This window comes from Pimephales promelas, chromosome 3 (genome assembly GCF_988280905.1).
Source record: "Pimephales promelas chromosome 3, fPimPro1.hap1.1, whole genome shotgun sequence".
Lineage (NCBI taxonomy): Eukaryota > Metazoa > Chordata > Actinopteri > Cypriniformes > Leuciscidae > Pimephales > Pimephales promelas.
This window is the reverse complement of record NC_142771.1, coordinates 18,295,226-18,307,995: the sequence shown is the minus strand read 5'-3', so window position 1 is coordinate 18,307,995 and position 12,770 is coordinate 18,295,226. Positions and strand designations below refer to the sequence as shown.

The window sequence follows — 12,770 nt, the reverse complement described above, 5'->3', positions numbered from 1 at the left end:
CCAGCTCGACCTGAAAGCTTTTTGAGGTCATGTGACCATGCAGGGATTTTGCAAACTTTATGACTTAAACCCTTCTGAGAATGGAAGGGCAGTGTATTGGATTTAGTCATAGGCTGCTGTCCCTTTCTATTTTAAGAAGGTGATATCACTTCATTTATCCCTATTGTGTGTGTGTTTTCTTTGTATGCAGTTAAGGGTATTTGCTTTCCTCGACACCTCTGTATCCAGGGCTATGAATTAGAGACGGCCTGCTTATGCAGTCTCATAACAACAACAACATCAAACATGGGCAGAATCTCTCCTGTCTCTCTTGCCATTTAAAGAGCCATTAGACTTAAAGCTGTGGTTAAGTAAATATGTCAAATGGATTCTGCTTGAAAAATATAAATCGCATTTAGTTCATTTACAGGGAATCATTTAGCCAGCGAGATGTTTGGGCACAAGGGTCACATCTGTGATTTTCCCTCTCATTTCCTGAACGTCCTTTAAAAAAATACACATAAAATAAGTAACTGAGTCACAAAGAATGTGTATAAGTATATTAAACATCAGACTAGATATTTGCCACGGTTAAGTCAAATATCTGGTTTGGTCTGAAATCAGTTGGAATGAAGGGTTTACATGGCAGTTTTAAAAGATGAATTACTGAAATGTAATCTTTTAAAGTGCAAGAAACATACAGTTAGGGAAGGGCAATACATCAACATCAACAGCATTAATAATGATTCATTTTTTGAGGAAAATCATACAACCAATGCATTTTTTCCATGTTTTTATACAGTATATTGTTCTATTGTTCTTATTTGACAAAAAACAGAAATGCAAATGAATTTACATATTTTCATTTGATTAAACACTAGTCAACTAGTCAACATTTGACTGTATTAAATAAAATAATAATAATAAAAAAAATAAATAAATAAAAACAATTGAAAAATTGAAAATAATACAACTGATTTCATGGGCCCTAAATTACAAATAAATAAATAACACTAGCTTATTCTGTGAAGTTTTTACTTGTAATCTATTTTTTTTTTTTTTTGAGATCTCACAAATATGAGAAATTTCCTTCCACTTTAATGGTTTTAAATGACTATTGTGATAAATATCAGTATCCAATGATAAAATATTGTGATGTTTTTGTCCATATCACCCAGCTGCTGTAAACTTTCACATCTTAAATGTCAGTCTAGCTAGTGTTTGACTTCAGAAGCACAACAGTGTACCCGAGATCACCTGCATTATCATAAGACAGATGTTGACCTGCTTTATTATTCCATTGAATGTCGTGTCTTGCTATATGTCCAGATGGATGCTAAAGCCACACTTTTGTTGTTCCCCCACAAATATATATTTTTTTTCACCACCGCTGCAGGTGTTGACCATCTGGATTACGCTTATCTCCAAGGCAACAGCTGACCTGACCTGTGACGCTCTGCTCCTACTCTCCACAAATCTTACAGGTAAGTCTCCATAACTGATCTGAAACCAATTTTGCTTGGTGGTGTATGTAAGGCTAAGGTTTGGGGAAGCATGTCATAGATCAGTTTTGCGTGTCAACTTAAAGGCCTCTGGTGTTAATGGTCTCCCTTTTGAGGTATTGATAAATTGTCATGCCGGCAGATGGGATTTGTGGTTAAGCTGCATATCACTAGTACATCTGAAAACGGATTCTGTTGACCCCGAAAACCTTTATGGAACACATTTGCAGGAGATTTTGGTCTTTATTCATGCCGTTTTAAAACTGTATGGCTTTCTTTTTTCTTTTTTTTCATGACGTGAGTGCGAGTAAATGATAACAGATTTTTTTTTTTTATTAAACTTTCCCTTTAATACTATTTAAATCATGACAACTCTCAGAATAGTTTTAGAATGTTATTGAATATGGCAGTGTTAATGTATTTGGTCTTGGCATTCTAGATCTGTTACTTTGTTTCTGCTGCTGTTGATTATTTCTAGATATATAGTCACACAGCTGTGAGCATGTCAGATATGCAGCAGCATACAGAAAAATACACAGATCCTGTCACGGTGGTGGATTTCAAAGGAACTGATGGCATGCTGCAGGATTAGCTTACAGCAAACAATGAACCAGAGTATTTATATGTTGAGCTAGACTGCAGGATCATCAAAGACTGATCAGCTTGTGCTGTGCAGTGATGATGTGATTGCTTGCACATTGAATGTGAAGGGCCCAGCATATTAGCGAATATAGCAATTCATATATTTAGTCTTGATGGTGTAGATACCCTAACAAAGTAGGAACAAGAAGAATGATACAATACAAGCCAACACTTATGCCTTTTGTCCAGGCTGGTACTGCTGAGGTTCAACACGACCACGATCTGCTTGGTCCTCCCTGCAGTGCATCCACACTGCCTGCTGGAGGTGAAGCATGATGAAGACGATTTATAACCTCAAACTGGTGATTAGCTCCCTCCAGCCAATGCCTCCATTCCTTTAGCGCAAGTTTGATGGCGAGCAGCTCCCGATTCCCAATATCATAGTTCCACTCCGCCAGGGACAGCCTCTTAGGCCATGTCCACACTAATACGTTTTCGTTTGAAAACGTATATTTTTCTCTCCGTTTTGGCCTTCCATCTACACTGAGACGCCGTTTTAAGTCACCAAAAACGTATCGTTTGGAAAACGCTCTCCAAAGTGAATAAATTTAAAAAAAGCCGTTTTCACGTTTTAGTGTGGACAGTGAAACCGGAGGTATTTCAAAACGATGATGTAAGTTTAGTCATATGATCCATGTAGTACCAATAGATATTCATGTTTAACGGTATTGTGCCTGTTATGTGTTATTCATTTTTACACTGTTGCTAAAATATGTTACTTTCTATGTTACTTAATATGTGCTATTCTTCATAGCACAGTACTGCAAATATGACAGATAATGTACTCACATTTGCTGTCCTACGGCAAAACAGGAGTTGCGTTTCAGACCAAATATGGTGACTGAATGCGACCTGGATGCATCAGTGATAGTGAGATATTTTGCTAAATAAAATTATCCCGTTAGAAGAATTGCGCAATAACTTTATTATTTATTTCCCCCTCTGTAACGTCTCAGTGAGCTTTTGTGAAGTTTCACGCATGCGCAGTAAAGTGAATTTAGAAGTTTCTCATCCACACTGAAACGTCAGAAAACGCCTGAAAACACTAGAGTGGACGGAGAGCGTTTTTAAACGAAAACCCCGTTTTCAAATGTATCTGGATTAATATGGACGTAGCCTTAGAGTAGAAGGCACATGGATGGAGTTTGGGAGGATCACCCTGTCGCTGTGATAGAACTGCTCCAACTCCTGTTGAGGATGCGTGTTATATATATATATATATATATATATATATATATATATATATATATATATATATATATATATATACACTCACCGGCCACTTTATTAGGTACCCCATGCTAGTAACGGGTTGGACCCCCTTTTGCCTTCAGAACTGCCTCAATTCTTCGTGGCATAGATTCAACAAGGTGCTGGAAGCATTCCTCAGGGAGTTTGGTCCATATTGACATGATGGCATCACACAGTTGCCGCAGATTTGTCGGCTGCACATCCATGATGCGAATCTCCCGTTCCACCACATCCCAAAGATGCTCTATTGGATTGAGATCTGGTGACTGTGGAGGCCATTTGAGTACAGCGAACTCATTGTCATGTTCAAGAAACCAGTCTTAAATGATTCCAGCTTTATGACATGGCGCATTATCCTGCTGAAAGTAGCCATCAGAAGTTGGGTACATTGTGGTCATAAAGGGATGGACATGGTCAGCAACAATACTCAGGTAGGCTGTGGCGTTGCAACGATGCTCAATTGGTACCAAGGGGCCCAAAGAGTGCCAAGAAAATATTCCCCACACCATGACACCACCACCACCAGCCTAAACCGTTGATACAAGGCAGGATGGATCCATGCTTTCATGTTGTAGACGCCAAATTCTGACCCTACCATCCGAATGTCGCAGCAGAAATCGAGACTCATCAGACCAGGAAACGTTTTTCTAATCTTCTATTGTCCAATTTCGATGAGCTTGTGCAAATTGTAGCCTCAGTTTCCTGTTCTTAGCTGAAAGGAGTGGCACCCGGTGTGGTCTTCTGCTGCTGTAGCCCATCTGCCTCAAAGTTCGACGTACTGTGCGTTCAGAGATGCTCTTCTGCCCACCTTGGTTGTAACGGGTGGTTATTTGAGTCACTGTTGCCCTTCTATCAGCTCGAACCAGTCTGGCCATTCTCCTCTGACCTCTGGCATCAACAAGGCATTTCCACCCACAGAACTGCCGCTCACTGGATGTTTTTTCTTTTTCGGACCATTCTCTGTAAACCCTAGAGATGGTTGTGCGTGAAAATCCCAGTAGATTAGCAGTTTCTGAAATACTCAGACCAGCCCTTCTGGCACCAACAATCATGCCACGTTCAAAGTCACTCAAATCACCTTTCTTCCCCATACTGATGCTCGGTTTGAACTGCAGGAGATTGTCTTGACCATGTCTACATGCCTAAATGCACTGAGTTGCCGCCATGTGATTGGCTGCTTAGAAATTAAGTGTTAACGAGCAGTTGGACAGGTGTACCTAATAAAGTGGCCGGTGAGTGTATAAAGCATGGAATGTCTTTAAACTTAAAAATTCAAAACTAAAATAAATAGGCTACTCTCTGATTATGTAATCCATTATGTAGGCGTTCACAGTGATGGCGATCGCTGTAAAAACTGTCCGTGGGAAAAGTAACGTTTCACCGAATTGAATCTACATTTCGTTACCAATTTTTCAGTGGTAGCACATTACACTACTTTTATCCTAAAAAGTAGTTACGTTACTGTAACGCGTTACACACAACACTGCCCCTGAGCTCTCTAAAGTTGAGGAGCCCTGGTTCAATGCTTTTATATTCTGAACTCAGAACTCATTTTTCCATATAACGAAAGGGTACAGGGTGCAGCAAGATTTATTGATTGTTATCCCATGGTCTTTCATGGGGTAGGCCTATGTGACATTTACTTTTCAATGCAGACAAAACTTCATGTGCTCAGAAAAGGCAATATAAGTATATGAAAGTTGTGTTGGCTGGATTCAGTTTGTTGTTTTTTCACGCTGCTTTGAAAAGCCCAAGACTTACTGGGGTTTATTTTGGTTTGCAATTGAATCAAGGGTAAATCGAGGACTAATGCATGCTAGAATACACCACAGATCTGTTTGTGTTCAGGGCTTTGCAATGGATTAGCGAGTGTGAACAGATTTTCTTTATACAACTTTTCTGCAAATAAAGTTTAAACAGTAAAATGCTGCATCAAGTTTATGTGTTGTGTTTTGTACATTGAACAGAGAAAATTGCTTTATGGTTGTTTATTTACAGCTGTTCTCCATTAGGCCTATGTTTCATTTAAGGGTCAGGTTTTGAGAAGAAAAAAAAATAAAAATAAGACAAAGGATGACATTGAGCCAGGGTGAAGAACAGTAAAACCTAATGCAGAGAGCATGCCCCACATAATTTGATCTCGTTAAAACTTTTGAGTGCAGACCATACCAACGGTAATTGACAGTAACAAAAACCACTGTCATTTGATAATATCATTTTTCGGCTGAATTGGCATTAGAGCAATAGGTTAAAGTTATTTTAAAAATCGTATCTGCTTGTATTTGGCACAGAGGATGCTTGTTTCAGAGAAAAGAGACCTGAAATTAACCATGGCCTTGTACACACTGCAACATTTTGTGATTGACAGCCACATGTAAATATGTTGTGAATTGCTTAAATTATTGTTCCTGTTCTTGGAATACAGGTGTCACTCCTGAATAATAACCAGCAGCATTATCCCATAAATTTATTTAAATTGCCTTAAAGGTGCATTGCGCAAGTCTCTGAGTTTTTGCAGAACTACGCCCCCTCTGGCGACAAGCAAAACTGCAACCAGAGGTGTACACGCTCATGGACCACATGCAGTTCAGTTCTATTTAAGTCCTGTTAAATAAAATGGCGGCGTTTAGATCCATTTCACCTCAATTGTGCAACCCAGCCATGACAGATTAACAGAGACCCTATTTATGGATCTAGTGGCGGTCAGAATCCTCTTGCTCTCGCAGGGAAATAGTCCCTAGAAACACACATGTGGGCTTTCCTGGATTTATAACATCTAGTCAACTGATGTCACCTGTTTGCGTGTGTTTTTTTTTTCTTTTTCGGCGGGGCTTAATGATAAGACCAGGGTGTGCCTGCCCGGAGATGAGACTCTGTGGAGCTTTAAGAAATACATGGACTAGGTACTCCCCCACAACGTTTCCCCATTCACAATCTGCAAGAGCTGGGAGGAAAAGAGTGCCAGCCGTGCCAGTGGATTTACTGGTGGTGTTTGATGGGATGTTGTGGAGCCACACCCCCTCAACCAGGGCGGGTGAATTACTGCTTATAGACTTAGAGAGTGAATGCATCCAGCTTGTTCCTTTTTCTGTGTCCTGCACCGAGCCTCTTCCTAGAATGTGAATTCCCTCCCTGCCTCCCGCTCCCATCTACTCTCCATGTTTTGTATGAATCTAGTTCCCAGCCTGTTCCTCGTAGGCCTCGTTCAACTCCGCCTGTATTGTCGCTGCAGCTCTGCCCTTCCCTCCAGGACCGTACAGTCCCGCGGCTCCACCTGGATCTCCACTAACAGCTTCATTTCAGTCAGTCATCTCCCTGGATCCTGCTGCCAAGCCTCCCTCATGGCTCTCCCTCCATCATCTCTGCCGTTGACCTTCATCCTGACCATCCTGCTGGGGGTTCCTGCCTAGCTGCCTCTGCCTTCTTCTCTGCCTTGGTACCAGTCTGCCTGCTATTCGCACACTTCCTAACCCCCTCTGTTGGAATTTGTCATCCATTTGAGATATGTAAATCTTATAAACCAAATATTTTGTAAAACTGCTGTACATTTTAAGAGTAAATTCAACTTCAGAATGTGGTTGTCAGTTATATCAATGGTCACACTTTGTATAGGAATAAGCACTTAAAGAGTGACCTTGGAGATCTCTTTTAAACCTGTGAGATTACCAGGGTTTTTTTCTCAGAGAAACAAACATCTTGAGAAGCATGCAACCCCAGCAAGAGGTCTTGTTGCTATATTGGAGAATCAATTGAGAATCTTTTTTTTCTATTGTTTTTCTTCTTCACTATGGACAGGCACATTATTAGAGATATTGACTTGCAGGTTTAGATATTCATTGCAGTTCAGGTGTAACCAATCTGTTGTGAAATCTGGCAACCGCACCATCCTTAAAACTTCAAAGAGTAAATCTCTAACATACTGCTGCTAGTGTGGCTTCCCTTTTAAATACAGACCAGGTTTACACCACTGAACTATATATGTTTTCAGAGTCATACAACCAGTCGGCGAGTCAATAGTGTGTTGGTAATTAATTGCAGTTGTTGTCAAAAATCTGATTCATCTTACAGTTGTATTTCTTTGTGCACCATTAACTTGGCAATACCAACAGTGATTTTAGCTAAGATTTTCCAGGACTAAACTAAACATAGTATTTTTTAAATGCTCACCATTTAACGCATAATTAATCTGTCCTGAACGCCTCTTAAATCTAAACCATACACTGGCCGGCTCGACCAAGCGATGATATAATTACTCAAGTCTTGAAGAATTCAACCACTAATCTCCAGCACAGCTGTGGCAACAAAGCCTGCTGGTGCCAGTGCAACAGTTGCAGACTCACAGGGAGTCAATGTTGTGTAATTTTACTGGATTAAAAAAGAAAATAATAATGGCTATCTGAGCTGGAAAATGAAACATTTTGAATGGATGTGCCATATCTGCCAGTCTTTCAATATTCAATAAGTCAGATGCAATTGGAAAAAAGGCCTTTTTCACTTTTGTAACCCTGAGTGCCTGGACTTGGATTTTTTTCCAATTTTTATGAACTTTCAGCCCTTCCAAGAACACCAGAGGATACAAGGGACACCAGCAGCGCTCCAGCTTCCTTTTGCTAAGTCAGATGCAATATTGGGTGTTCTGCATTGCAAGGAAGGAAACCAGGCCAGGGATCTGGCTCTTTTAGGGATTGCTGGTTCTTGTGGGGATGATTATGAAATGCAGAGTAGTATACCTTCAACTCATCTGTCACGCTCAGTATCGACGAAAAGAGACAGGTGATGTTGAATGTTACTTCCTCTCCTAGTTGCTATTGGAGGCTTTCCGAACAAGATAGAAAGGTTTCATGAATATCTGGGTCTGGAATGAGTGTCATACAGTCCAAAAAAACATGGACCTTTACTCTCAAAGAAAATTGATTTTCAAATGATGCCGTCTTTAGGGACAGATGAGGGATGGATGTGTTGTCTGTATTCTGTTCCAGACACCATGTGCCTTAACATCCTATTGGATCTGTGTCTTAGTAGGTTATTTTGTAAACGTTTGTATACGTAGAGTCCTGTACCGTCTAGTTCTTTAATTAGCTGTAAACAGTTCACAGTAACCTGCAGAAAACAACACCCATGTTGACGGTCCCTCACTGGCAGCAACAGCGCTTGAGAAAAAAAGGACTGTGTTTTAAACTGCAACGGACTAATCAAGTGTTTCTGACTAACTGGATTTATCTGCTTTGTGTGTCTGTGGAAACCTTAGTAATACTAATTGAGAGTCTTGACAAAGAGAAGTTTAAGTGTCATTTAACAAGCTGACCTTCGAACATTGCCTGTTGTTTTACAAGGGGCTGTTTGTGTTTATATCTGGATGGGTCAAGAGCTATCATGGATTGCGAATATCCAGGATTGTTGGATAGGACGAAGCATTATTTGAAATTGACAGCTGAAATTAATGAAATTACAAAAACCTCAAACGCTTACAATATCTTCAGCCATTACTAGAGAAGCACTAATTTGAGACTTATCAGCCAGTCAGAATGATCAGTCTGTCAGTCAAATTTTAAATCATACTAAATATTACATACAAAAATTGCTATTGAATTATACTGTTGATTACTTTATTGAATTAATTGCAATTAATTTTTGTTTTTTTATTTATTTATTATTATTTGAAAAGTTGAATGACAATTCCATCCCGTCCAGTCCTGTAACTTAAGACATTACATTATTGTGGGAGATGATAACATTGAATACATTGTGTTTGAAATAAGTAAACAAGAAAGATATTGTTTGTTTATTTTATTGCTATAATACATTATTTTTATGATTAGGATGACACAAAATTCATCTTTTTGTGGGCGTGTGCGCTTTGTGGGCGAGGTGCATGCGCATGCGGCGACTCGAAGCTACAGGTGTCGGTGTGCTCGTGTGTTTGTCAATTGTTTCTCGTCTTCTTGTGCGTCTTAAGAATAATTTTTTTTTCTTTCCCCAACACGGTTGGATGCGGGATTTTGATCTAGACCCTACTGAGCTGGTAATTGAGGAGGCTAAATGGAGAAAATGGGGATTATTGTTTTACTGACATTGATCCACCTGAGCTTGTGTGTTTTCAAATCACCTCAGGATTCGGCAAGAATCCAATATTCCCGGGACTTTCTGTTACAATGGTACAAGCCGAACAGTGTGAAGCAACCCGCGGGTTTTGGTTATCCTGATTTGGGAAGTTTTTGGTTATCCTGATTTTGGGAAGCTTGATGTGTATGTTTTATAGATCCTATATTGAGTTGTGTATATCCTATTCATTGTTGTGCTGGTTCAATTCTCTGAGTGTGAAAAATAAAAATCGAATTGAGAGGATAGTAAATCAAGGAAATAAAATAACGAGGAGGAAGCAGATGACCATGGCTCAGTTATATCAGAGACAGGCTTTGGGTAAAGCACAGAACATTCTGTCTGAAGTTTCTCACCCCCTCTACTATGAGTTCGAACTTCTTCCGTCTGGTAGTAGTCAGTATAGAATGCCGATTAGTAAAACGAATCGTTTTAAAAATTCATTTGTTCCATCAGCTGTAAAGTTTTTAAATTCTATGTAAATGTATTTATTTGTGAATGTGTATGAAAGTGTTTTTATGTGTAAGCCTGTTTTGCTTCAACCAAATTGCCTTCGGGAAATGAATAAAAATGAACTGAACTGAACTGAATCTCGAGTTTATTTAAATGCATTTTAGTAACCCTTGACATTTATGTATTTTAATTACACATATTGTAATTGCAACTGCAGTCTGCCTTGTGCATAATAATTTATGTATGCTTGTTTTAAAGTAAATCAAATGCTAAACATGTGACCGCAAATACATTTATCCTGTTCCGTGAACACTCGTAAATTCCTTCTCTCATAAACACACAAACAGATAAGCATAAATACATCTGCACACAAACATTTCTGTCTGTTCACACTGTGAGCTGTGGGTGTCCTCAGCATCATTCTGGAACCGATATCACATGTTCGACCTCAACCAAACAACATAGTGGGGGCCAACATTGGGTTTTCAGTACAAAATACATTCTGAAGGACATGCATTCAGTAAGTCTCCTTTTCAAGTTCTGATTAAGTGTTTCAACATTGTTTAAAATCTGAGAATCAGCTCGAGTTGTGTGTTTGAATGAATTGGTTTGTTTGCGTTTTGATTTTTTTTTTTCCAGCAGATGTATTGAGAAATTTATGAAAGTAAACTTCAAGCTATGAGCGCAGTATCACATCCAAAAATAGATTTTTTTTTTCTTTCTGAGAGGTGTGCAGTAGCTTGTATAAAGCACATCGAGATGCTTGTATTTCCTAAAATGCACAATGTTCCCATAAAATCTCTGACATAAACACAAACATGGATGTCAGGATAAATTACGTTTGCAGAAACAGCAATGTCCCTCATTGTGCTGCCAAATAAACTTCATTCTGTAGGGTGGAACCTCATTTTCAAATCAATATGTTTACAGCTCGATAATGAGAATAGATTGTTTTGCACATCCGTTCCTGTGATTTGAAAAGAAATTGAGAGCAGAGCTGCTCATATCCTTTATGAATTATTCAGCATGGATATCCCTGTCAAACTCACCTGTTATTTCCGGGCCAGAGGATGAGCAGACACAGTGACATGCTAGTGTGGGTTATTAGCGCCAGTGTGTGTGTTCTGTTCCAGCCGAACTGTCCATCGTATTTGTGGAGTAGAAGATTAATAGATCGTGTGCTTGTTTTATCTTGCTGAACAGCGGACAGGAGGGTGAATGGAGAAACAAATTCAACCATGTATTGATAGACAAAGGACTGATAGGGAAACAGAGGCAATATTGTACTGTTAAAAAGTTTCACATAGTGAAAAAAATTCAGATTTAGTGTTATACAATGAATCAGTTGTAACTGATTCAATGACTCACTCGTAAATACTTGTTGAATCAGAAAAAAATCATTGAAAATAATACCCAGTGTATTATTAGATTAGATTATAGATTATAAAAGCCCTGCAACCTGCAAGATTGTTTTATTTAAATGGGGACATCTGCAGGCTTCAATCATTTGTCAGTGAGAAAGCAAGAAATATGTGCTGTCAAATCTGAAGGCAATTTGTGTTGAGACGAAAGAACGAGAGAATGTGGGAGTGTTTGTAAATGTCACACTTTCAGCAAGGATCGACATCATCCAGTCATCAAGCATAAGGTGTAGCAAATCATTAAACCTATTAATGGAGAACGGTTCTAGGATTGTATTGTGTGTAAGAAGCTCAGCACTTGAATTTCTGCACAGGAAAAATTGATAAGTGGCGCTTAGTATTTATTTCACTTTGTCATGTCACTATTCTTCATTTAAAATATGTTTTTCTTATTTTATAATATATACTGTATATATGTAGGCCTATTTAATATAAATGTTTAAAAAAATACATATTTAAAAGTCACATATCGCAGACATGACCCCATACTGTAAATCTATGAGGTTAATTGGTTTTCTTTTCTTTCCTAGCTCGCACTTTGATCCTATGGAACCAGACGTCTAGTCCCACCAACTCTACAGGTCAGTTTACACCTCTGTTTTTTTACAATCTCTAAACGGAAACAGAAATATGGTGTTACAGCCAGTGGGCATAACTGTGATTTTCCCTAGAAAATATTTAGTGTAGGCTTTGAGCATGTGAAATAACTTCAGACGCTGCAATAAATTTGGCCATGAAATCATGCACTAGCGATTCTGTTTTTAATAATATATTACAAATAGTTCATTCAGATTTTGAAAGGTGAAAGGTATGTAATGTGTGTGGCTATAGCATAACCAGACAGAAGTGTAAAAATAAAATAACCTGCTTTAAAACAGGTTCAGGTTCTAACACAATCTATGTACAGTATGTAACATAAGTATGGCTAAAAATCTCTCATTTAACTGAATGTTGACAAAGCGGTTTCTATGTTTTTCACAAACCGTTGTAAGCTCTCGTTATGTAAAATTGAACCAAAAATCTTTTTTTTTGAGGGTCACGAAATTAAAAGGGTTAAACAAATTAAATATTTAGGAGTCATTCTAGACCCAAATCTAAATTTCAAAAAACATATTAAAAAGATTACCAACACGTTGAACATTTTTACACATTTTAGATATATTGGTAACTCTTTGACCATAGCTGCATCTAATTTACAGTATATCTAAATGCTATGATAATTCCACACTTTCGATACTGCATGACAAGGTGGTCACGGGCATGTGAAACAGCATAAAAGCCCCCTGGAATCTTTGTATAAAACTTCTCTTAAGGTTTATGACAAGAAATCATCATTGTCATATTCTTAAAAAAATTATCATATTCAAATATCTGTCTTTTGTTTAAGATCATAAATGGTACTGCAGCCCCTCCGTTAAAAAAG

The 12,770-nt window shown here is 38.5% G+C and overlaps 1 protein-coding gene across 1 annotated transcript in view; it reads left to right on the top strand.

Moving 5' to 3' along the window:
- The window catches only part of crhr1 (corticotropin releasing hormone receptor 1), a 126,438-nt gene that overhangs the window by 32,331 nt on the left and 81,337 nt on the right, over positions 1–12,770 (top strand). The window contains exons 2-3 of the mRNA XM_039686822.2: positions 1,376–1,463; positions 11,878–11,928. Coding sequence (XP_039542756.1) covers positions 1,376–1,463; positions 11,878–11,928 — 139 coding nt within the window. The remainder of the gene's footprint in view (positions 1–1,375; positions 1,464–11,877; positions 11,929–12,770) is intronic.